Source organism: Ylistrum balloti, unplaced genomic scaffold, assembly GCF_031769215.1.
Source record: "Ylistrum balloti isolate Yb309-2 unplaced genomic scaffold, AGI_CSIRO_Ybal_v1 Utg370910, whole genome shotgun sequence".
In the NCBI taxonomy this organism is placed as follows: domain Eukaryota; kingdom Metazoa; phylum Mollusca; class Bivalvia; order Pectinida; family Pectinidae; genus Ylistrum; species Ylistrum balloti.
This window is the reverse complement of record NW_026782516.1, coordinates 217453-244803: the sequence shown is the minus strand read 5'-3', so window position 1 is coordinate 244803 and position 27351 is coordinate 217453. Positions and strand designations below refer to the sequence as shown.

At 37.3% G+C, this 27351-nt stretch overlaps 1 protein-coding gene across 1 annotated transcript; it reads left to right on the top strand.

Annotated features, from left to right (window-relative positions):
• Positions 1–4413: 4413 nt before the first annotated feature.
• Positions 4414–24158, top strand: LOC132559420 (tripartite motif-containing protein 2-like). The gene is made up of 5 exons (XM_060224033.1): positions 4414–4441; positions 4579–4720; positions 6285–6528; positions 19032–21236; positions 24006–24158. Exons 1-5 carry the CDS (start codon positions 4414–4416, stop codon positions 24156–24158), a joined length of 2772 nt encoding a protein of 923 aa, XP_060080016.1.
• Positions 24159–27351: the final 3193 nt, after the last annotated feature.

Below are 27351 nucleotides of genomic sequence, written 5' to 3'. Positions count from 1 at the left end.
ATTTCTATCATTAAGAGTTGCAGAAAATAGCACGCGCAGCGTTTATACTCAATAACATTGATCCGAGATGAAAGTCGTACTCAAACACGTATTTGCTAATAGATAAATAATCATTAGTGATATTCCGCCTGGGACTAACGATGGAGAACCGGACTTGACCTAAAATCGAAAGTAGGGAAAAGATAGGGACACCAAAACAATGAATCTACAAACCCAGATCAGCATATTGATATTTTCAGTTGGTGAGGACAATTTCTTCCGTCATGATGTTTCGATTCAAATGCAAGAATATACGTGTTTCTTTTTAATTACAATCTGAGACATAATCTACTGAGCTTCACTCAGTTAACAACAGTTTAAACGTTTAAATGGGGTCAAGGTGAGAACCCTGTTTCTCTGTCAGCAAGTCCAAACGAAGACAATTATTATTGAGTAACTGAAAGCGTTTTAGAAATCCGTTTTCTTAGTTGTGTAATCTCCATAAACATAAACGAAATAGTGTTATCAATAAAAAGGCTGTGTAGCGAACCTGCAATCGAACTCTGCATATTTTTTTAATGTTATGATATAGGTCAATGACAAGATGTGAATCGGATGAGGAAAAATCACTGATTTACCTGGTAAAAGTACTTCATAGTTTTAGTGGTATATGTGGCCTTCAGTTGTGGACAACTTATAAACATTTCATTGGAACTATATATCACCTCAGCTTAATTAAATCAATAGTAATCCAATTAAATTTAAATTCAAGGTTTCTTCGGTCAGCCTGTGCATTTCATTGTAATATAAGAAGGTGTTTATTTTTTCATTTTCCTTAGTCGCTTCAAATTTTTCAAATTTTATCGCTGACGAGTCATAGTTTAATCCATTATATGGCTTTACTGTATCTTATCTATATTTGAATTAAATGTTGCTATTTCCATCAATGTCCTTTGTACAGTATCTCTCAGTTTACGCCGGCTTGCCTAGCAGACCCCGTTGTTTTATTTTAAGATGCGATTAACGTGGAATCTTTGTCTTTTCTCTGTAAAAGCTCCTTTCCCTTATGACTTTCTTGAAACGAGCTCTCTTTTGGCTTTTCACGGTGTTAAGGAAACGTTTGGGTTCTGTTCCCATGCTGTGACATACTGTTGTAATTAAAATGATACTTCTTTCACCTTTCCATTCACTCAGCATTTGATTTTATGGAAAGGGTCTGGTTAGCCCATTTGTCACAATAATGTGACTTCGTGGGTTGTATGCATTGCTACAATGGTTATGTTAGGGTAATTCGGTATGACGACACTATAAAAGCTCCCGTTAATAGACACAACACTTGAGAATACCGTCTTCATATATTAACTTGATCCTTGAGAGGAGCGTAAACCACACCAAAGGCAAAAATAATCTGCGTTTCGTATTCTGAAACAGCAGAGACTGAACATTACCTTCTTGATGTCGAGATGGAGGTTTGATTTAGATCGCTTTTATAAAATGTAGTCACAATTGAATTGCTTCATGGAACGTATTAATAGAAGCTGTCGTTTGGTAGCAATGTAATAAAAATGAAGTTTAATTTAAGTTACAGTTTTGCTAGGGAACTTTTTGTCATAACTGATTGTAATAAAAACGCCATTTGTAATACGAGGACTGGTTATCAAGTCAAAATAATTCGTCTTTATGATATTTGTTAGCACTGAAATATCATTAAGTCAATTCATTGTTTTGCGATAAAGATTAATGAAGTTTTGTAATACCCCGAACCAAAATGTCGCGTGGGAACGAACGAGTTTCGTGTGTTACAAACTGAGGTTTTATATTTCTATAGTCTTGTATTCTTTTGTTAGCAATACTGATATCATGTTGGTGTATGATACATGCACTTTAGTAGTTAATGCTTTAATATTTATTTCAAGATGTGGCGAGTATATCAGTAATTACAACTCTTATCATGTAACCATATTTATATATCCACTTCGGCTATTAGAGATTATAAAGTTCCGTGCTTATTTTTTGCGACATGAAGCTGGATGTGTTTGACGCTTGTTAATTTGCCTGGTTATTTTTAGGGTTTTTTCTTGTTGTATACATAGTTTGAGAACCTGACATTACTTACTTGGATTGACCAAGGTTTACATGGCGAGTGTCGTCCTATTTTATTGAATTTGAGTTTCGATTATAGGTATGTTGACATGTTGGTGTTTTCATGGGTTTTTTTCAAACTCCTCCATTGTCCAAAATCTTAATCATAAATATTCCGACTGTGGTAAATTGTATATAACATATATATATAGAATATAAGTCAGTAATTGTCTTAGAAGGTATCACGGTCAACTCTGGAAGAAGTTCTGTCTTGATTATATCAAAGGTCATTTTCAGGAAATATATAGGTATTTTAATACTGACAAATGAGAGAGACAACTACAGTGAAAGGATAACACTTCGATATATTGACATTAATTGTCTCTGCCTACAGTGTTTGATGTTTGGTTAAACTGGTGTCACTGCCTACAGTGTTTGATGTTCGGTTAAACTGGTGTCACTGCCTACAGTGTTTGATGTTCGGTTAAACTGGTGTCACTGCCTACAGTGTTTGATGTTTGGTTAAACTGGTGTCACTGCCTACAGTGTTTGATGTTCGGTTAAACTGGTGTCACTGCCTACAGTGTTTGATGTTCGGTTAAACTGGTGTCACTGCCTACAGTGTTTGATGTTCGGTTAAACTGGTGTCACTGCCTACAGTGTTTGATGTTCGGTTAAACTGGTGTCACTGCCTACAGTGTATGATGTTTGGTTAAACTGGTGTCACTGCCATGAAGACCATGAAGCTAACGATGAAAACATCCTTTATTGATGTGTTTTACACTTCACACTAATGTTAGACTATCGTTAGAGAATGGTCGGTCTTCGATATTTTCGATTGAATTTTATCCAACATGATTAATAATTCATTGGCTGTTCAAGAATTAATTATTTCAAATAAATGTCAACGTGAAAGTAGTTTCCAGTTGACATTTGCAATTTGCTGTATTCGTATTCCTCAGCGTATTTACTATATATCCATTGAAGTACTCCAATTTACTAAACTTATCTTTGTCTTTATATTCCTAATATTATTTTCTATATATATAAATGTCCGAAAGCAGATCATTTTATATCATCAGATTTAACGGACAACTGAACTATTGATTAGTGCGTGGTTTATCGCCAGTTAAATAGATATACAGAACACTGGGCCGTCAAACGAATCTGTATATATTGGTATATATTGGTGTGTACCATCAGGTAGCTGTCTGGCCCCTGTTAAGCATAGTTAGAGTAAGGGTTAGAGGGTAGTGAAAAAGAAATGTTGCCGATGACAAAAATCTGTCAGTAAACAATATCAATCTTCCCAGTCTCAACAAAACTAAAGTTGTGAAATGAAAGAGAATGTTTCCAACTTTGTTAAATTCATATTTGAATATTTTCGCTAACCGCTAGTTATCCCTAAACCAACCTTGGGTAACCGAGACCTGGTGTTCGTAAAGTTTGAGTCTGAGTTTTTTCGTCGGCCTTTGCTCTCTGTATCACTTTCGGATTCGGACAGATTTAGACCCGATGGAAGTCATTTCTGTCATTGGATATTGGTGACCTAAAATGATGTTGCACATTCTAAAAGCAAATACCAGACAACAGTTATATGATACAAAACACACGGATAACGCACTTCCAAAATTCCATTAAGCTAATGACAAATGCAGATATGGGTTTAAATGTGACAAAAAGTGACACATAAAATTTGCATACCAATCGCCATTCACTTATCAAAATATGATATATTCATTTGGTTATGGTATTATCTGGCATACTATAATGTCAGACAAGTGATGATGATCACTGGTATAAATTGGTAAGCACTTTGTGCTTGTCAGATATTATATGAACTTTGTTTACATTACTATTGAAGGGAACACGTGAAAGTGCACATCCATTGACGTAAGCATACGGAATAACATGTATGTGATCAGTACACATTCTGGAATGGGATTATATGTTTCCTTCTGACGCTGTAAAATATTCTGCATGTTACCGACCATGAATTCCATATTGCAACAGACACACACATACATGCTTAATGCTACTATGTAACTGTTATCCCCAAGGGCTTCCAGATATATTGAATGGGACTAATTTACCATTCTTGTTCAAACATATACATGCATAACTCTCTAATTCCAATTATTTGTAACAAAAGCAAAGAGAAATCCAAACCGTTCATATTAGGTCTTACATAATACGTGTACTTTTCATGTGACATGTGCACGTCCGCATGCACGTGGATGCCACGCCAAACTGATATTATTCCTATTGTAAAGCTTTATAATAGTAAATAATAAAGCAACACAACTGCAGCTTACATATATCCCCATTTTGCAGAAATAATCAATAATATGCATGAATCACCCCAATCAGACCGGGTTCGGTATACAGCCCAGCTATAGACCGTAATGGATGTCGCTTATAGAGTCGCCCATTGATTTCTGGGCTTGGCACTGCCAGCTCTGGCGCAGTACCTCCGCCATCGTGCTTTCATTGGTTTGGCTATAAACGTTGTTGCAGAGGATGCCTTCAGAGACAAGTCCTCTTACATAAAACTACTCAAGTGTTTCACTGGTGAGGATTTACAAACTTCCGGCCAGTTCGGCAGTAACGGCCTGACTGCTGATATAGTGACAATCAGATCGGATGTCACCATTATTAGGTAAGTTCGTTAAAAATGATGTAGACCATCACGTGTTTTATAGCATCCCTTTATAGAGACATTTGTTGTTTTATCTTAATGTTGTTATTTATTTGTTTATAAAGCATTTGATTATATAAATTATTGATTATATTGAAAGTATTTAGTTATGTTTTTCATAACACATCACATATGAAGCTTTAAATATTTCTAACATGTCTCAAGTATTATTTCAAATGGTTGTTGTGTAGTTTATCCCTATCGGTTGTTATCAAGTGTGAAATATACCTGTTATAATGGTCAATCAGCACTTTGCTGCATCTAGTCCATAGGGGCGAGAGGCTGACTCTAAAGAACAAGTCTTCCATAATAGGATTTAGCTGGCATACTAGGTGATGGAATATTTGAGTAAAGAGTTTGTACATGTATATTTATATAGCCTTTCCTATTCAGAATTATATGATGTGACAGATAAGGAACACGTTAATCCTGTTGTCTTTATTTTGGAGACTACAGATTCCTGAGGTGAAATATTTCATTTTGTGTCTGTATTTACTTAAAACCCGAAAAAATATTCATCAATATGTTCACACATAGAAAGTTTATTTGCATCTAACAATACTGTGAATGCGACACTTTCACTGTCACCTTATCATGTGTTATGTCTGTATTACCTGGCCAGCTGTTACCTACCTGCGCTTACCTGTGCTTTCCTTAGTCACCACACGTGCTGTTTGTCGCACAAGATCTTGTGTTTACCGAAATAAGTGTTGCTATGAACGGTGTCGTGTATTAAAACATATCTATATGAATTTGCCGTAGTGGTTATCCTAGCAACTTAAGTGGGAGCATTCTCTAACATAGCATAATGTGAATTACACTTCTGTATACCAATTAGTTTAAACTTACCGTTTCATTAGCCAACCATATAATATATAGCCGTCTGTTCAATCTTACCTATATGGTCCTATAAAGATATTCGAGTGAACACGAATTGTATGATCGTGCACTTCTTTCTTAACTATTGCCATGAAGTTCTACTGGAAACAGCATTGACAAGAATTCCTTCCTCGAGAATAATATCATTTCTGGTCATTTTGAATTATTTATTTTATTAAGAAATCTTGATATGCTGTCATTTGGTACAGGGATTTTACACACCAACAAGCTTATCTAAAAAATAAGTTTAAGTGATAATTCACGTATTTCAGCCTTTCCCTCAGTTTTTCGCTACAGCCAAGTAAATCGTTCCCAGAGACCAATAAAACAGTCTTGTTTTGGTGCTAACATAACCTCTAGCCGTGATCACAAATTGAATTTCTAATTGCTCTGAAATGATGTTATTGCCGTCTCACTTACCCTTGCATAGACGAATATGAATTATTGATGAAACTTTATATGACTGTCTCCGGCATAACGTACAGTTAAATACATGATCCTTCTCTGTGTCCAGTATTAATTTCCTGGCTTCACGCTTCTGACCCGGTGTTGATTTCCCGGCTTCACACTACTGACACGGTGTTGATTTCCTCCCTTCAGGCTTCTGTCCCAGTGTTGATTTCTTAACTTCACGCTCTTGTTCCAGTGTTGATTTCCCGGATTCACGCTCCTGTCCCAGTGTTGATTTCCTGGCTTCACGCTCCTGTCCCAGTGTTGATTTCCTGGCTTCAAGCTACTGTTCTGATGTAGACTTCCCGGCTTCACGCTCCTGTCCCAGTGTTGATTTCCTGGCTTCAAGCTACTGTTCTGATGTTGACTTCCCGGCTTCACGCTCCTGTCCCAGTGTTGATTTCCTGGCTTCACGCTCCTGTCCCAGTGTTGATTTCCTGGTTCAAGATACTATTCTGATGTAGACTTCCCGGCTCACGCTCCTGTCCCAGTGTTGATTTCTTGGCTTCAAGCTACTGTTCTGATGTAGACTTCCCGGCTTCACGCTCCTGTCCCAGTGTTGATTTCCTGGCTTCAAGCTACTGTTCTGATGTAGACTTCCCGACTTCACGCTCCTGTCCCAGTGTTGATTTCTTGACTTCACGCTACTGTTCTGATGTAGACTTCCCGGCTTCACGCTCCTGTCCCAGTGTTGATTTCCTGGCTTCAAGCTAATGTTCTGATGTTGACTTCCCGACTTCACGCTCCTGTCCCAGTGTTGATTTCTTGACTTCACGCTCCTGTCCCAGTGTTGATTTGCTGACTTCACGCTTCTTTCCCAATTGAGACTTCTCAATTTCATGCGTCTCTCCCAGTGTGACTTCCCAGTTCCACAATTCTGTCCCAGTATCGATTTCCCGGCTTCACCCTTCTGTCCCTAGGACATGTCCCAGCTTTGAGTTATTGGCTCTTATATCCTACTGCTGATGTATTGGATCCACATTTATGCTCCAGTGTTTGTGACCCATCCCCACAAGACTGTCTGTTGATTTCCTGGCTCCACACTCCTGTTCCAGTGTTGATTTGCTGACTTCACGCTTGAGGCTTCTCAATCTCATCCCCACAAGACTGTCTTAGCGTTGATTGTTAAGCCCCACAAGACTGTCTTAGCGTTGATTGTTAAGCCCCACAAGACTGCCTTAGCGTTGATTGTTAGGCCCCACAAGACTGTCTTAGTGTTGATTGTTAAGTCCCACAAGACTGTCTTAGCGTTGATTGTTAGGCCCCACAAGACTGTCTTAGCGTTGATCGTTAGGCCCCACAAGACTGTCTTAGTGTTGATTGTTAGACCCCACAAGACTCTCTTAGTGTTGGTCGTTAGGCCCCACAAGACTGTCTTAGCGTTGATTGTTAAGCCCCACAAGACTGTCTTAGCGTTGATTGTTAAGCCCCACAAGACTGCCTTAGCGTTGATTGTTAGGCCCCACAAGACTGTCTTAGTGTTGATTGTTAGGCCCCACAAGACTGTCTTAGCGTTGATTGTTAGGCCCCACAAGACTGTCTTAGTGTTGGTCGTTAGGCCCCACAAGACTGTCTTAGCGTTGATCGTTAGGCCCCACAAGACTGTCTTAGTGTTGATCGTTAGGCCCACAAGACTGTCTTAGCGTTGATTGTTAGGCCCCACAAGACTGTCTTAGTGTTGGTCGTTAGGCCCCACAAGACTGTCTTAGCGTTGGTTGTTAGGCCCCACAAGACTGTCTTAGCGTTGATCGTTAGGCCCCACAAGACTGTCTTAGTGTTGATCGTTAGGCCCACAAGACTGTCTTAGCGTTGATTGTTGGGCCCCACAAGACTGTCTTAGCGTTGATTGTTGGGCCCCACAAGACTGTCTTAGCGTTGATTGTTAGGCCCCACAAGACTGTCTTAGCGTTGATTGTTGGGCCCCACAAGACTGTCTTAGCGTTGATTGTTAGGCCCCACAAGACTGTCTTAGCGTTGGTTGTTAGGCCCCACAAGACTGTCTTAGCGTTGATTGTTGGGCCCCACACGTCTGTGTCTGTGTTGATTGTTGGGCCCCACAAGACTGTCTTAGCGTTGATTGTTGGGCCCCACACGTCTGTGTCTGTGTTGATTTAAAGACTCCATACGTTTGTCTAAGTGTTGATTTTTAGGCCCTACACGTCTGTCGTAGTGGTCATTTTTATGTCCCACACCTCTGTCTCAATGTTGATATTTAGGCCCCGCACGTCTGTCTCAAATGTTGATTTCTAGAACCAACATGTTTGCCTCAGTGTTGATTTCTAGACCCCAAATGTCTGTCTCAATGTTGATTTCTAGGTCTCTAACGTCTGTCTCATTGTTTATTTCTAGGTTTCCAAACGTCTGTCTCAGTTTTGATTTCTAAACCCCAAACGTCTGTCGTAGTGTTTATTTCTATGTCCCACACCTCTGTCTCAATGTTGATTTCTAGATCACAAACGTTTGTTTCAACGTTGATTTCTAGGTCCCAAACGTCCGTCTCAATGTTGATTTCTAGGTCCCACACGTCTGTAAGTATTGATTTCTAGGTTCCAAACGTCTGTAAGTATTGATTTCTAGGTCCCACACGTCTGTCTCGGTGTTCATTTCTAGGTCCCAAACGTCCGTCTCAATGTTGATTTCTAGGTTCCAAACGTCTGTAAGTATTGATTTATAGGTCCCAAACGTCTGTCTCAGTTTTGATTTCTAAACCCCACACGTCTGTCTCATTGTTGATTTCTATGCCACACAGATACCAACGAATGAATGTCGTTCAGAATAAATACATGTACTTTACGTTATTCTTAAATTATCAGATATAGGAAAAATATTGAAATCTATTTGATTTTTAAGTTAGTGCACTCCCTGCCTAGATTGAAACATCGGTTTACCTCAGTCGCCTCCTAGGTTACAAAATTTAGACCCTTATCATCACTGACGAGACTTTGAGGGACGAAACAGTTGTATGATGCAGTTAACTTCATTGTCTGGTTCTACAGTATGTAATTCTAAATTCATTTATATCAAAGATAAGATTCACTTGTGTGTCTTTTGTACAATCTTGAAATCCATGTACTTTAACGATAGGAATGAATGTTAAAGGGTGACAGAAAACGTTTGTTTAGAAATTACCTTCTTATAGATATAACACATCATAGTCAGGAACATATTTAAGTAGGGTGTGTAGATAAATCAGGAAAGTCAATTCCATATCCGGCGTAGTATCCATGGAGTAAACATATAGGAAGGACATGATGATGTGGGAAGGGCACGTCTCCCGATGGGATTGTTGATTTAATTTGTTTTGTTCCGGATGTCACATTTAATGAAGTTTGGCGATGTATATTCAGTACATACGTACATGTATTTAAATAGTCAGGGGTATAAATTCTGTAAGACGTGCATTAACAACCAAGAGTTATAAGTACTTAGATATGTCATTACAGAGTTTCTCATATTGTCCTTAATAGTAACAGCTCATTCATACGGTGACACAAAACAAACAGGAGACATTGTGATGAAATGTGCTTCAGTAGTGTTTAAACACCCGTCCCTTACCAGAAACGGAAAACGACTGTAAAAATATTTTCCATTTTTGTAAAGATGAAAATTCAGACTGTAATAATCTAAGCCTCCACGAATTACGTCTTGTGGTAAAAATTCACGTACCATAGCTTTGTAAACAATAAGTATAATGTGTGGTGAAGAAGCTGCAACTTCCGTTCCACACGTTGTGTTTACAAATCTATATAATAGTTTATAGCCGTTACGGTGAACAATGAGGAGGTGAAATATTTGTTTCACGTCCATGTCCTTTAATCGATTCTGGATCCACCCCTCTAGATCCCTTCTGCTTTTAATGCACTTTGTTGTAATATCATTAGAGGCTAAAAGCAAACGGTGACGCCTATGCTGTCAAAAAGAAACAAATATGTAAATAGCTTATTTTAAAATTATTTTTATTTAGAGATATAAAAATAAGATAATAACATAATGAATTAAAATCACACCATAGTTCTGTCTTATTTGATTATCTCTAATTTCATGGGTTAGATGTTTTAAAAGAGCTTGTATGTACAAGCTACAGGTGAATATCCATGCCTGATTTACTTACTTACTTACTTACTTACTTACTTAGTCTTACTCAGTCGTTACTGAACTCAGGACTTTAGACCTCTATATTCAGATCCAAATCATTCGTCTTAATTGTTAGTTTGTATTGGTCGCTTTTGGACGGTACGTAGGATTTATTTATACTGATATTATGAACCCCGTCTCTCCAGTGTTTATCCAGCCTGTTCTCAAAGGTGTTGAATGTTGGTGCCTGCCTATATCCTCTAGTAGTGAGTTCCATTCATTTACAACCCTTTGAGAGAATGCTTAAAATAAGTAACATATACAACTTGTGCAGACAACATGTTGACTCGTTGACTTGTAAGTTTTTATTCATGGAGGGTTCTCATGTGGTCAAACCCAACAAAGTCACAACTAAGAGTTAAAGGTCAATGTGTCACAAGGGTACTATAAAACCGGTAGGCGATTGACGTTTTTCGGAAGATGACTTTATTGATAGTAGAAGGAAGTTAACATCCTGTAACGTATCCTAATAGAATACGTCACAGTATAAATTTAGACACTAACTTATCTATAGATATATGTACTGGTCACCTTTAGATTGAGGACCTCATGTTAACGGTCTCCAAGTGATATCGGCGTCCTACTGACCATGTCTCCTCAGCTACACCGCACCAATGGCCGGTAAGGTTTAAAGTCTGTTATGGATTCCATATTGAGAAGAAATTGACCTATCGTTTACCATTGCCATACATAGCGAATGTTGTTTAATAATAATAATTGGAAAACCAAATTCGACATCCGTTAGAAACATGTTAGAAACATGTTGACACAACTTGTCACGTAAACAGATATTATAAGTTTTTTGTTATCTGGAGATAAGATATGGATATCAATGTTTTCTTGTCACTTATAGATATCATTAACAGTGTGTAGTACGTCATGATAACTAAAGAAAGAACCTCACTAATACGATGTCCCATTCTTTGTCCTCACTAATTCAATATCCCAGTGTTTGTCTTCACTAATTCAATGTCTCAGTCTTTGTCCTCACTAATTCAATGTCCCAGTCTTTGTCCAAACTAATTCAATGTCCAAGTCTTTGTCCACACTAATTCAATGTCCCAGTCTTTGTCATTCTTTCAATGTCATCGTCTTTGTCCTCACTATTTCAATATCCCAGTGTTTGTCCTCACTAATCAAATGTCCCAGTCTTTGTCCACACTAATTCAATGCCCCAGTCTTTGTCCTCACTATTTCAATGTCCCAGTCTTTGTCCAAACTAATTCAATGTCCCAGTCTTTGTCTTTCTGTCAATGTCATCGTCTTTGTCCTCACTATTTCAATATCCCAGTGTTTGTCCTCACTAATCAAATGTCCCAGTCTTTGTCCACACTAATTCAATGTCCCAGTCTTTGTCCTCATTATTTCAATGTCCCAGTCTTTGTCCTCATTATTTCAATGTCCTAGTCTTTGTCCTCACTATTTCAATGTCCCTGTCTTTGTCCTCACTAATCCAATGTCCCAGTCATTGTCCTCACGTATTCAATGTCCCAGTCTTTGTCCTGTCTATTTCAATGTTCCTGTCTTTGTCGCACACTTGTCACAGGGATCATGCATCAATTACGATCCGAATTTTAACTGAGAAGTTTTAATATGAAAGATAATTTGAAAACTTTCTATGGGATTGTGGATTGTCATGAAAACTTCCTGAGGGTATGAACTTCACCTTCCACAATTTAAATGCCTCAGGATCATCAGAGTGTTTGTTCCGTATTCCGGAGTTGAGATTGTTCGTTTCAATTCCTTGTTGATAAAAAGGAAGGAAACAGTTCAACTCCCATGTTCTTTGACTTCCTTACATATAATTCTCCGCCATGATACCTGGGGACCTACTTCACTTTAGAAATTAATAACACAAATGAAAACGTTTTCAGCATAGAATTTTAGCATTATATCTTTAGAATCTATATCTGAAAGATACTGTCAAATGGTGTTGTAATGGTACATCAGATACTGCAGATGCGCGGGTTTGTCATACAATAATAGCGTGGACCTACTGGATGCATGTCCCTGCCCTTCTCGTCATGTCTCCTATCTACTTGGCTACAACGCAGTTTTCCTCTCAAATTCTCTGTAGCATAGCAATAGGTTTCCTCTGAAGAAAACATATTTCAGCCATGCAAAGGAGTGTCGAAAGTTTTGTTTCCTAGGAGATTTGTTACCGAAAGGAAAAAGATTTATCCGTATTTAACTGATATTTGATTCACTAAAATCGGTTTGTCTGAACACTGAACAATATTGAGGGGGTAACGTGAAAAACGGACAGAAATTTAAAAAAAAAAACCACAACTTTCAATCTACAACCACAACTTGTCTGAGGCAGACATGTGTTGAGCATACATAGCATTTTATTAATCGAAACATCAGCTAATTTTCTTTGAAACGTGATTTCCCCTGCGTAGGTATTGTCTAGACAAGATCATAAAAGCTGAAAAAGCAATTTATAATCTGCCATACTGTGGGACAGTTGGGATTGCCAGCTTTACAATACGAATACTTCCGGTTGTTCCATGCAAGATAATCTTTTGATTAAAATTGTGGTTTCCATGATGACAATACAATGATGCCAAAATATCGAGATAGGCCATACGTTTCTCAGATAAGAATGATATATAATAGTCTATCAGTCTCGAGATAAGGATATCAGGTTCCCCTGGAACAAATAGCACAGATTTCGACATTTTGGAGTTCTGGTAAAATTCTGCACAATAGTATGACAGGACTTCACTGCTAAACACACACCGATATTTCTTGATAGTATAGACCATTCACACCACGTGACTGAAACGCTTCTTTGTCAAAGAAAAGACGTCTAGGGAATGAAAGAGTACCAACACTTAAATCAGTAATCTTTGTCTAATTCCTATCGACGTGCAAACAATCCATATAAGAAATGGTCATGGATATCCGTTTATTTCATTATGACATTGTGTCTGCATGAGTCTAGGACGAATGTTGCCTACGATCATATTTGATCCATCTGAAACCAATGAAAATGTCTAGAAAGTGATAAATGCTGCTGACCAGACTTTCTTCAACACTTCCATGAATACAGCTACATTAACGGTTCCCCCAGGAAGGGATTATTATATCGTTATTTGCTCAGAAACAAACTCGCATGTTGTTCCGCAAAGGTCACGCCAACAATATAGTTGTGTTACCTTTTTTGAAACGTAAGCATGTCGCAATCGAACGGCGTCATCGACTTTCTGAGCTGTTGGTGTGGTGTATCATTACAACTCCTAGAATCTAGCGATATGGAAATGTGAATGAAAATTAGTACTAGTCCTCATTGGTGAAGTAAAGGAAATCTCATATCTTGGTTTAAGAAGTTCAACGTTTTGCATAGGTTTGTATAAAACTGGCAGTGGGATGGAATGTCCTCGTCTTCATCACACGTCCTCGTGTATCTGATCTCGGTGTCGTAGTTGACATTAACAAAGCCGAGCGCCTCTTTCAGTGGGCAGGACTAGCAGACATCAATCACGTGTGTTTTTTTCGCTGTTGTGACGGCAAACTTTCGTTAATATTCTTAATTGTGACTTAAACTTCTATGTCCTACTCTTACTGTACTGTACAATGGTGTTATGTATAGATACATTCGTCTGGGTCCCTTGTCCCATAATCACTTGATAATGGCTCCCATAATTCTCCTGCTGCACAGCACGTGTGAACGGGATACCATATACGGATACTGAGTGAGCTCTTCCCAAGTCTTTAGTTTTGCTTTGTTTGTTTGGGTTTTTTTTCAAACTCTGACGATGTCACTTATTTTCCTTTTACTAATACGGCGCACTTTCACTATATTTTGATTTGATAGAAAAGAACACTGATATAATAAAATAAACGGTTTTTGACCTTTACACACTGAGTTATGTCCGTATTCATTGAAAGCTTACATGTAAATCCCCAAAAAATCATAAATAATACATTTTGTAATTAACTGTCATGCAGCAGTGACTTCAATTTTACAGATCCAAGGAATCACTTAAAGTCATTACATTTCACTAACGACTGGGACTTTTAATGTCAGTGAGTCCACTTAGAGCTTCAGATCAGATTGACAGACGTTTTACTGACATTAATAGAAATAGCGTAGGTAAATGGTACATCACTATCGCCGGAGGAAGGATGTGGATACTCTATAGACATGCTTGTCGTACAAATTGGTATATTTAAAAGATATTAATCAATTTAGCATTAAGTGTATACTAATATCAGATACTGGTATCTTTACGAATGGATTGCATTTCTTGATTTTTACCTATATACCTTGTCATGGTCAATTACCTTGGATAGAAGCTATATCGGGGAGACAGGTGACGTGATACCTTAAAATACAAATCGTCAACAACTCTATCGATATGGTGAAATGTATACACAGAAAATAATTTAGAAATGAAAGAGTATGAATTCACATATCTAATACGTATTCAACATTAATGTAAGCTTTGTTCAGCAGTTCTTGTACCATAGTGATCTTTTGCAGAACCGAGCACCTGTAAAGGCAGGCAGTGGTTCAAATTAAATCCGCTGAATCAGGGTATCGATCGATTTTGTACCAGAGATCGATGAATTCCTTCCCTGAATTATTCACGTTGAGAGTGTAGCACGGGATTAAAATATAACATTCCCGCGTAATATTTGTAGATTCTGTGTCTGTCTGAAGATGTTTCGGGATGTTCATACATCGTGTATTTCTACCAGACTGGTGTATTGATCTTAGACAAGAGGACTAAATTCAAGGATTGGTGACGTACTGAGTATTGATTTCTGTCCAAGTTGTTTCGGTGCATGTTCTGAAACCGGCATTCCGAAAGCCCTCCACATGTGTTTTCTAAAATTGATTTTCCGGAATACATATGCACATTAAGGACATTGGCGTGATCATGAATGACATTTCTGATACTGTTTGTGTACCGGTTATTTGTACAAATTGCCTCCAGGCGCCGTTCATGCCATTATAATATTATAATATCTTTGTTTATAATATTATAATATTGGAACGCCAGCTTTACTATAGAATAAAAGACCATTCCAACATGGACGTTTCGGATTTCGGAGACAAAGTCAAAACAAGGTAACTGCTTTCATATTTGATAAAACTGTACTATATAATTTTTTCAGATCATGTCATCGTACACTGACAAAAGCAATGTCGTGAACTGTTCACACATCGCACAGAGAAACGCGAACATGTGGTGGACAGGCTAATCAATACCGTGATTATCCTCCTGTCGTGAAACATGGCTTCACGCACAAAACTCGTGTGTACATGTAGCTATGCGTCAACATGCTTGACGCTAAATAGATATCATAAGGAAAGGAGCATTATGAGAATGACACGAAGGAAAATATACAAACAGATACAAGTATGACACATGTCTCCTACATGGTTTTTTTATGTCGTGCGAAAAGGCTACATATCAAACTACCGAACAGTACTATATATCACTGTAACATACATATTTTTCTGTGATTAGTAACTATTTTCTAGATACAGAATGGATGATTATTATGGATGATTTAGAAGTGCTCTATTAACAGTTAATATCGGCTATCTGCCGCATATATTTATCTTGCCATACTTTTTATATTACCATATTCAAATCACGCGAGATGGAATTGGACCAGATCCTACTTCCGGTTCCGGTAGCAAGTTCAATTACAACATCCATTGATTGTATTCCAACACATTTCCTAAAAGTCTATGTATATATCAGTGAAACACAAAAGGGATATCAGCATACACACATGCAAAACAATAATCTGCCGACGTGTGAAAGGTTCTGCTGCAAACAGGCGTTTTCTTGAGATATGTCTATACAAAATGAATTTCATTTGACATTGGAGTAGCTGGGTCATGTTATCTTTGCTGCAGGCCGAGATATCCAAGCAGAATCTGTTTAGAATGAGGATGATTTAATCACGTTCAATTTCTTTAACCACAACACACACATAGAAAGAGTTTGATATCTGATAAATATAACGTCAATATATTGCGTACAATCTGATAACGCTACAATATGTCTATGCCGGTATTTCAGTCAGACAACCTGACAGCCAACATCTCCTTCAAACTTAATTGTATTTTTTATTTGCCATGTTATAATCTTGATCCATCTTGACATCTAATTCAAGATTTTTAAAGAACAATCGGAAACATTTACAAATAACCTTCTAAATGATGGTAACGGGGAAACATTCATTGCTTTTTATGCAGGTCACGAATTAATGTTTAAATGCTTCGTTTTTACTTTGAAGAATTATCTTCTATTGTTAAGACATAATCGCCTTTGTTCTATTTGAAATCAACAGACATTTCATATTTTTTTCTATCTGTCATTTCTATATATCATTATAGAATTTACAATTTCACCGGTGGATGATGCGATCTGTCTCCAATGTCAAATTAAATGTCCAGTGTTCGTTAATTTATTATTGTCTTTTGATCAACAGGCTGATTATACATGGATATTTGAGTTTTTTCTGGAGATTGTAGACATCTATTGACAGATTACATACAGCTATAATGATGATTGGCTAGCCCATCACAGTTTTAACCGAGAGTAATTAGTCACCGACCAGAATTTGATGTGATCCAGGGCCGGGGGTTACATGTGACTTGACTGATGGCCATCTTATCATGGCGGTCTCTAATATTAGGGGCCATTCGAAAGGATATTTTAAAATCTTAACTTAAAACAACTATTTTATCTTATAATATTTATTGTTTTTTGATTAACTTGTAATATTATAAGAAATTCCGCAAGAATATATAACATTCAAAAATTAACTCCTGCCATCAAACTACCTTTTTCTATTCGTATTTTTTTTTTTTTTTTTAGTTACAAAAAAACTATTAATGAACATTTCAGACATTTTCCCGTGTGAGGCCTCACCAATAAATGTCATCTCATAATGTTTATACCAACAAGTCGACATAGGAAATGCATCAGTATCTACAGAATGAACATGTGTTAAGACCTATATATAACATTATATTGATACGGGATTTCTGTTTTACTGGTGTTTATTATCCTAAGACACAGAATCGACTAGATATTGCGCCCAGTAACCTTTGAACTGACCATGTAATAGACGGTGTCGGCTCTAATTCGTATTGATGTTTAGAGATCTAAGAGCGTATTTACGAGTGTGATTATATGAAACAACCACATTTAAAATGGATACCACTAGGATTCAGCATAAACACAGACATTGCGTATGTATTGATCCCCTATTTCTACACTTGTGTGAAATATAGGTATAAAATAATTATGATATTTACAAATATAATGTAGTATTTCAACAAAAATTGGTTCCTTTTAATAAAAATAGGAATAATTCTTTCTATATGTGTTTTATAAATTTGATGTTATTTGTTCAATTCACTACAAATGTAAGTCATCATTGGATGTGAAAACATACAGTAGAATTTGTAGGGATTTTTTTTGTGTGCGTCTTTCAGGAACACTCAAATGCCCTAAGGTAAATGACAGATAAAAATCTTCATGCATTGTTCAGTAATTAACCATACAACATCAAAGCACAAAGTACATACTGAAAAATTACACCCTATATTTTGATTCTCGAGTTAAACAGAATCTCATTCAAGCATACAAAGTTATCATGATCTGTGACTATACCTCGGTCTTGTTACCCGTTCACTTCCGGTAATATAAAATTACGTTTTTACATGTCTCCTACTCTTTGCATGTTTATGTCAAAAGAAAAAAAATACGTAAATGTACAGGAAGCTATTCCGTATAAAATTTTGACAGACTATAAAAGCAAGTCACTTAATTGAAGTTGATAGAACCATTAGATTAACTAACAATGTCTCAGTGGTGATGTAACGAACTTGGTCACACTCAGATGGCTACACCTTTCTTGGAAGGATGATGATATATCAGTCATCTTACTGTAGACCTATACCGTGGTCATCGGGTAACGATCAGATCAGGTTATCATAATAGATGTCTGAAAGCATTCTGACCTTAAACAATGACCGCTAATTGACCGTTTCCCCGTGGGCTGTGAACAAAGTCAGTGATGATCCACTGGCTGTCATCTAGCACGGTAATAAGAGTATTAAATGCATATTTTTAGGAAATCCCCGGTTTATATTTGCGGACAAAGATGTGTTATTGACAGATTAGAACTTACAGATCACGTTTCCAGCAGATGATAATGTTAGTGCCTTTGTGGGCCTCGATTGCCGCAACGAGAATTATACAAAGATGAATGGTTATTTTCTATAAACAAAACCAATCTTACTGGTTTGTATTAAGTGTAAAGCTGTCGTACATTAATGTGCCCAGAAGCTGATAGTTTAATACAAAGATACATTTTAATTCATATTAATCTTATTGTTACATATCCTTTGTGGAGGACTCCATGACACAATAATTGGACACACACACATTCACACTAATACCGAGGGTAAATAAAGTTAATTAATTCAGATAAATCACTACAATGACTTCCCGTTCAGATTTTTAACTTGATTTTGTAAGCGTCTGAATTGTCACACATTGATACATGTGTACGTAATGACCTTGGTGCACCACACAATCTATCGAGATATAAAGGTATCTCGAAAGCCCATCGATTCTTATAAGATGTCCTCACTTACTCATTAGGCAGACTACATAATATTACCAAATCAGTACAGCTCATCGCTTTTGATGTATACAAGCTTACATTGGTTATTGGATAGTTCAAGTTTCCGATTAATTTTCGTTCCGGCCTTAGATGAGATTCAGCAAAATATACTACAATGTTTTTTTTTTTTTTTTTTTTTCAGTTTCCAAAGGGAGGTAACTCTCGAATCATCATGGCAGAGAGTTTTTCGGTGATGCGTCAGATTGACCAACAGTTACTTAGTTGTGGGATATGTTTGGAGAGATACATATCACCGAAGGTCTTGCCCTGTCTACACACATTCTGTCAGAAGTGTTTGGATAGCTACATCCCACCAGAAAGTCTTTCCATAACCTGTCCCATTTGCCGACAACAGTCTATACTACCACAAGAGGGCGTTGAAGCTCTTCAATCGAACTTCTTCATCACGAATTTGATCGAGGTGATTGAAAACCCTAAGGTGTGTCGGGATTGTGGTAAGGAGAGCGGGACGTCCATGTCTAAATGTGTTGAATGTGGAGATTACTTATGTGAAAAGTGCACCGACTCTCATCAGACCGAGGACCTAACGAAAGAGCACAACGTCATACTGCTAGCTGACGTCACAGGATACGCAGATAAATCGATCGATATGACGCTTGTCTGTCCTAACCATGACGGTAATTCTCTGTTATACTATTGCTGTGCATGTGAAACGGCCGTGTGCAAAGATTGCACAGATGTGGAGCACATTGGTCACAAGACGATGCTTCTTGAGGAGGCCATTTTAGACCAGAAAGGTCAATTAGAGGACTTGGTGACGAAAGCGAGAGACCAGATTCCTAATTTGGAAGCAGCTATCGAAACTGTTGGATCAGTTACAGCAAATCTTCACGAAAATAACTCATTTGCGGAGGATAAAATCAAAACTGCATTTAGCGATCTACGGAAAATGATGGAAGAGAGAGAAACCGCGCTTCTTGGAGAACTAGCGACGATTTACGACCACAAAAGACTTACTCTTGAAGGCCAAAAAGAGCGCCTAGAGAGTATCCTATCTAGAATGTCTAACTGTTGTGATGTGACTGATGAAACCTTAAAAAGTGGAAGTGAAACAGAAATATTGCTTATAAAGAAAGAAATGTCGGAAAAATTGAAAGAACTTCCAGCTCTTAGACTTCAATTTCAGCCCGAGGAGAATGAATGTTTGATTTTTGACCCAAGTCACTTCCAGAGTCTAAAAAAGCTAATGGTTAATGTAGGAAATATTAATAGTAATAGCGCTATAGCGTTTGAGACAGTTGCAAGTGGTGACGGCCTCAAGGTATGTCACATCGGAAGACCCTCTATAATTACCGTAACAACCAAGGACAGGAAAGGGGAGTTAATAAAGATAGGATTTGCATCTCTCTCGGCCGAAATACGTGATGATTCCGGACATTCACAGTCTCCTGCAATTATCGATCACCAGAATGGCACGTACGAAATTTCGTATACTGTTAAAAAAGAGGCTGTCTATGAGCTTGACGTCAAGCTTTATGGTCAACATATTCGGGGCTCCCCATTCAAAATCAGGGCTCTTTCCGGTGCTGATGAAGGATCTGATCATCTTGGTAGTTCGTCAAAAATCCCGAGAACCGTTGTCAAACAAAAGGGTACGAAACGTCTATCAAGTTCAAGGTCACATGGATCAAACCGTCGTAGCAATCCTATCGAAGACGACCTGCTGATGAGGATTGGCATCAAAGGGCGAAATAAGGGTGAGTTTACCAACCCACAAGGTGTGTGTGTGGTGGGAGGAAAGACGCTTGTAGCTGATAGTAACAACCAGTGTGTTCAGGTGTTTAGTGAAATCGGCGATTGTAAACTCAGATTCGGGACTCCAGGTCGCGTGGCAGGAAAGCTCCAAAGACCCACAGGAGTGACTGCCACACTGAACGGTAACTACCTAGTGGCGGACTATGACAACAAGTGGATTAGTGTGTTTTCCCCAGAGGGCAAATACGTTAACAAAATAGGAACCGGGAAACTACTGGGTCCCAAGGGGATCGCCGTGGACAAGAACGGACATATCATTGTCGTGGATAATAAAGGAAGTTGTGTTTTTATATTTCAATCTAACGGTAAACTGATATCAAAGTTCGGATCTCGGGGAAACAATGACTGGCAGTTCGCAGGCCCACACTACGTGGCTGTGAACAAGGATAACGATATACTTATCTCAGATTTCCACAACCACTGCATTAAAGTGTTTGACAGTGAGGGAAACTTCCTCAGTAGCTTCGGATCAAATGGGGAAGGCAACGGTCAATTCAACGCTCCCACCGGATTAGCGGTAGATAGCAATGGAAACATCCTGGTGGCAGATTGGGGAAACTCACGGATCCAGGTAAAGTATAGATAAGAGAATCGTAGGGGAGGCACTGCATAAATACTTGTCTTACCCACGGGGACCTTAGACCGTGGTACAGGTGAATTGGGGCCTGTCTACGTATATAGGAGCATTGGTGGTATACTTAGTTAAACCGAAAAGCAAACAAAACCAACAAACTGCATATGTGATCGCATTGAATAACAGGTCGATTGATCTTTTATTGCAACAAGAAATGAGAACTTCTGACTCGTTGATTGGATAAAAATATCTGGACCGACAAAATGTCCTTTTAAGCCTTTATGTGGAAATAAAAGCAAACTAAATATCTTTAAATGATTCAAGTATATATAACAAACGTATGTATTGATAGTTTGAAATACATCTTGTCAAAAACTTGTTGAAAAAAATCTAACCAATGAAGATAATAGCACATCTGATCTCCTGTTCATATTATTTCAGTCGCAGTTCAGATATAAATGCACTATTGCGATATTTGTTTGAATTTAATCATATCCGAATGTTAACGAATTTTTGTTTAAAACGATGCATAAATAAGGTCAATGAGCCAGGAAGAAGGCAATACACTATGATGTCATACAGTGGATATCTGTAAAGTTCTTCTTATTCATCAAATTGTACCCGCGTTTATGCTATTCCTATTTCACGCTTTCAGACTATTCCTGTTTCAAGCTTTTAGACTATTCCTGTTTCACAATTTTAGGCTATTCCTGTTTCAAGCTTTTTGGCTATTCCTGTTTCACTCTTTTAGGCTTTTCCTGTTTCACGCTTTTAGGATATTCCTGTTTTAAGCTTTTAGGCTATTCCTATTTTACGCTTTCAGACTATTCCTATTTCACGCGTTTAAGCTTTTCCTATTTCACGCTTTAAGTCTATTCCTGTTTCACAATTTTAGGCTTTTCCAGTTTCACGCTTTCAGACTATTCCTATTTCACGCGTTTAAGCTTTTCCTGTTTCACGCTTTTAGTCTATTCCTATTTCACGCTTTAAGGCTATTCCTGTTTCACGCTTTTAGGCTTTTCCTGTTTCACGCTTTTAGGCTATCTCTGTTTCATAACATCATATATGTATGACCATCTCATGTATACTTTTGTAGATGTAAAGTTTTGTATTACTAGTTGAGAACTGCGTTAATTTTGGATGAAAGTACCTTATTTTTGTGACATAGTGTCAATGTTAAGGTTTTCGGACAAAGTACAAGTGCTAGATGATCTATCGTGGGTCAATTATGTGTTATAGCTAGTAAATATCTCACCAACATGCCGATATGGTGATTATGTGCATTTTTTACTTCTTGGTGTGATTTTGGACATAACTGTACAATTTTTGAGATTTTGAGAAATTACAATGATGATGATGATGATTATGATGACGATGATGATGATGATGATGATGATGATGATGATGATGATGATGATGATGATGATGATATCGGGTTTAACACTAGACTACTAGCTATGATATCGCTACAAATGTAACTAAGATAATAAAGTACAGGTGAATAAGATTTATGTTATGATATCAAAGCGATACACTATAAGTATAGACAATAAACCAAGTAACTATAGGTATCAGTACCGGGGATTATTACACGTACATAGGAATATGAAACACGTACTAGGTCAGGGGTCACTTCCTGATAACCTTTCATGTTAGTCTGATCAGCGGTAACCCTTCAAAAGATTTCGAGCGGACAGTGAAGAAACCGTTTGCTGGATAACCAAAATATTTAATAATAAAGCGGACACAAAGCCATTCAACTAGGCATGAAGTAAAGATAAGCATTGCCATGGACGTCTGGGTTGTAGGTAGGATGAGGAATCGGTATATGAAAGCTGATAATGTTTCTTGTCGATATATTGCGACAACAAAAACTAGTATTAATATTCTTTGTAAGCAGGACCTTGGTGACTTAATAGTAGTTAGCTAATATGTCTTAAATATATCACTGCTCTATCTTAAGATGCCAACGTCATAAAATCCTGTAACACTAATCTTATACATGTCGGGATGTAAAAAAAACATAAAACCCTCAAATGATTTGCTTAGTTCGGTATTTGCCGAAAAAATATTAATTATTGACGTACATAAGAAAATTCAACATGACATTTACACAAATGTAAAACACTCTTATATATTAAACTCAAATAAGATATCAACAATATGGCGTCCCTCCAAGTAACGCCCATTGTTTACCCTGCTTTCGTGAGCAGCTAGGCCTGGTTTTGCTGTTACACGCTCGTCTGTAACATTGCATATTCTGTGGTTTACAGTTGTACCAACCTAAGCATTAACTGCCAATAAAACCTTAAATCGATGTTTCTGGAATCTATATAGTAACCCAGAGGGACTGAACAATACCCAAAGGTTGTACAAAGCTGATGGTAGTAAGCATGTTGTTTTGTTATAATATCCCAGAAGGGCTAGGCGATGGAGCTATCTCTGCTTGCGGCTTGTCAATGTGATTACCACAGAAAGTTAGAGAACACAATAAGTACATCCTTTGCGGTAAACGTGTTAGGAAGAGGATTTTAAAGGCTTCACGTTATCCTAAAATCCAAAAGATGAACGGCGACATTGAAAACAGAATACTGTTTTTCTCTGGAAATATAACTTTTCGTCAATAGTTGGATTTTCTGGATAGACCAATTACAAAATACATCAAGTTCACAGGTCTCCATGGTCTTAGTTACAGTTAAAACATGTTTTGTACACGTGCTTGACTTGGGTATGACATTTATCTTTATATCATTTATTATATTTCAGGTTTTCGACAGCACCGGATCTTTCCTCAGTTTTGTCAACTCTTCCGCCGAGCCTCTTTATGGACCGCAGGGACTGGCGGTCACAGACGACGGTCACGTGATTGTAGCCGACTCTGGAAACCACTGTTATAAAGTCTATAAATACCTTCAGTGAAAGAGAGTTCCCAGCTTCTGTATTCTGAAAATATATCGAAACAGATGGCTGTTTCCTTTCTTTGGCATATTTCTTATTAGGAATGCAATCTTTGACCTACATAATCCTATACCACGTGACAATCTAGAATCCGCCAAACAGATTAACTTAATTACTGTTGTTTTTCTAGGATTTTCAATAGTTTACACTTTGTGGTTCGCATTAATCGGAAATAAATACAGCGGTAATTTACGTGACAGGTTTTATTTCCCTGCCCTTTCCAACCACATATGCTTGAAATACTGATTCAAACACGGTGTACTTCAGACTTTCATAGAAATTTAAATAATAACATTTATATTTCAAACGCGAAGAAATTAATTACGAATTTATAATAGCTATTGAAAAAAAAACCGATTAGTGTAGTTTTTAATTTTTTCAATCGTTTGTCAAATGTTAACAATCTTAAATGAAGTTGGACGCCAGACTGTATTTGTCTACAAACCCGTCACACATATATTTAACCCTATACTGATGTTACCATACGTGTTCATGCATGTATGCATACGATTTCATTTCCTGTTTCACTTCAAATATCCAATTTCATTTTAGATTTTCTAATGGACGATAAGGAGGTTTGTTAATAGAATTGAGCACTCAGCTAAAGGGTTTTCAACTCCGCCTAAACGTTGTGAAAACAGTGCCTGAAAGAGAAAGAAAACGCAAACCAAATTCCTAAACATCGGATCTGTACATGATGAAAGACAAAAATATATCACTATTATTATCATCATTCAAAGCTGAGACGGTAGTCAAAGTAAAACCGTTTATCTGCGTCGGTTTTTGAGTATATATGAAAGGAGGCCTTTCATATAAAGTTTAAGTTATGATAAAATAAGAAGATTTTACAAGCTAGATGTGTGATGTCAACATTTTTGTCGCCGTTGAGACTCCAGCCCTATGCCTTACATAACTTAATTAGGGTTCAAATAGATTTAATTTCAAAATAAATCTACATTTCTCATTCCTGGAAAATTAACTATATCTTTATACACTGATAATGTCTTCTTTCTCAAAATGGAAAACGAAAACAAATCTATTTACTTTGAATAGTGGGAACTGATGAAAGCTTGTATTTCTCATCATGTACAGGGACGTATAATGTATTTCTATTTTACGTTCCTGTCACGTGGTATTGTTTTAAAATGTATTTTGATGATATTACCGAGAACAAAAATCTTCATGTAAGTCATACAAACATTAACAAAATTAACAAGTCCTCATAAAGTCGTGATTGCTAACCTTGTGAAGTTTGTTGTGTGGCTAAATGAATGACTCGTGTACTGTTGCATTATGGGTACTGTGACTCAGTGGCGGTTGTGATTTAATGGATGTGTATTGTGATAATGAAGTAAAACGCTGGTATTTCTATAAATATTTAAATTGATGATGTAAGCTGATTTACATCAATGTACACATATTCATGTGTTTATAGTGCTTCATCAATACCACTCTCCTGTCCCTCACTACCTCATCCATAATCCTCCCCTTCCCTTCACCCTGGCTGTCGCGTGGACATTCTAACAAAACCTTTCACCAATCCTTTCTTCTACTTCTATCCCATCGTCACTTCATCTCCTCATCATCTCCGCTTCTGAATTCGCTCCCGATACCTTTATTTACCTATCCTACTCCAAATCTCGTCCCACCCGGTTCCCTCCCTTTGCCCCACCTCACACTCTTGGTGCTTTATAACAGTCAGGAGTTAGTTGTATGGGACACGCTATTCATTTTTTAATCACTTATCGTTATATGTACATAAGAAATTGAATAAAAAATACTCCACTTTATCAAAGAATCCCGGTCACCAGCAAATTACTGTGTTTATAAGGGGAAGGTGATGCATATGTTTTGGGAACATTTGAGATATTATATGGTGCCATACTGTGTGATTTTTTTGTACAGGTAGGATAAAATCTTAGGGAGGTATACTGACATATTGATGATACTCATAAATATCCATATCCTTCGGAGATGAAAATCTTCAGCCGATTGGCTGATTTCAGCTTTTTTCATTCGCAGAAAATAGATAATTCCAAATATGACTTCCGTTAGAAATAAATGAAAATCAGTTTTCGTTAAGATTTCTAATTTTTATTTCTGATCCTGCGGATCTCGTGATGCCATTAATCTCCAAAACGTCAATGAACTGTATGCTGGGAGAGTCTGTTATATTTATTTACTGCGAGACTCGTGAGTATAAATATGCCACAAGACTTGTGAATATCATAACACTATATATCAGAGTCCGTGAATACTATAGTGAAACATATCGTATGCTGTTTGAATGTACTTTAATCATGAATCTCGTTAATATTATTACACCACGAGACTCATGAATATTAATACACCACGAGACTCATGAATATTCATACATCACGAGACTCGTGAAAATTAATATACCACGAGACTCGTGAATATTAATATACCATTATACTCGTGAAAATTAATATACCACGAGACTTGTGAACATAAATACACCTCGAGACTTTTGAATATTAATACACCACGAGACTTGTGGACATTAATACACCATAAGACTCGTGAATATTGATACACCTCGAGACTCGTGAATATTCATACACCACGAGACTCGTGAATATCAATACACCACGGGACTCGTGAATATTTTACATACATAATTCTGGTTGGAAATCTTGATAAGATACACGCTGAAGGTTTTGTTTGTATGTATTTGTTTATGTATTTGATATTATATTACTATATGTGTTTAACATATTATTTATTCCATTATGACATGGTTTAAATCTGTAATGGGAGGTTTACTGTCTCAACCATTCCTTACTGTTTTCAGATATTTGTCCGTCAGCTATATGTTTTGTCAGTGTACGTATGTAAAGGGATGCTATTTGGGAACATAGTTTTCAAATAAAGCCGATGTAAGTATACATTTATAAAAATACCTAAATGGAATCTGTATATCAAATGGATTTCATTTAGGTACAGACGTATCAGAATACTTTACAATGACCGACTTCAATAGTTCCGAGAAGCATTTCCAGGCCAAGTGGGCGTTACCTACCCCTAGCAGTTGTTAAAAAACAATAACAAGAAAATCACTTTTAATATTTTATTCAGAAAAGTCTATGCTATTTGATTCAAGTTTTGAAATGATATGCCACATTACACACAT

Excerpts from the sequence above, each read along its gene's own strand:
- LOC132559420 (XM_060224033.1), top strand. The coding sequence starts at position 4,414 with ATGAATCACCCCAATCAGACCGGGTTCG. Across the intron at positions 4,721-6,284 it reads TCGGATGTCACCATTATTAG|TGTTGATTTCCCGGATTCAC; the intron begins GTAAGTTCGTTA and ends CTCTTGTTCCAG. Across the intron at positions 6,529-19,031 it reads GTCCCAGTGTTGATTTCCTG|TTTCCAAAGGGAGGTAACTC; the intron begins GTTCAAGATACT and ends TTTTTTTTTCAG.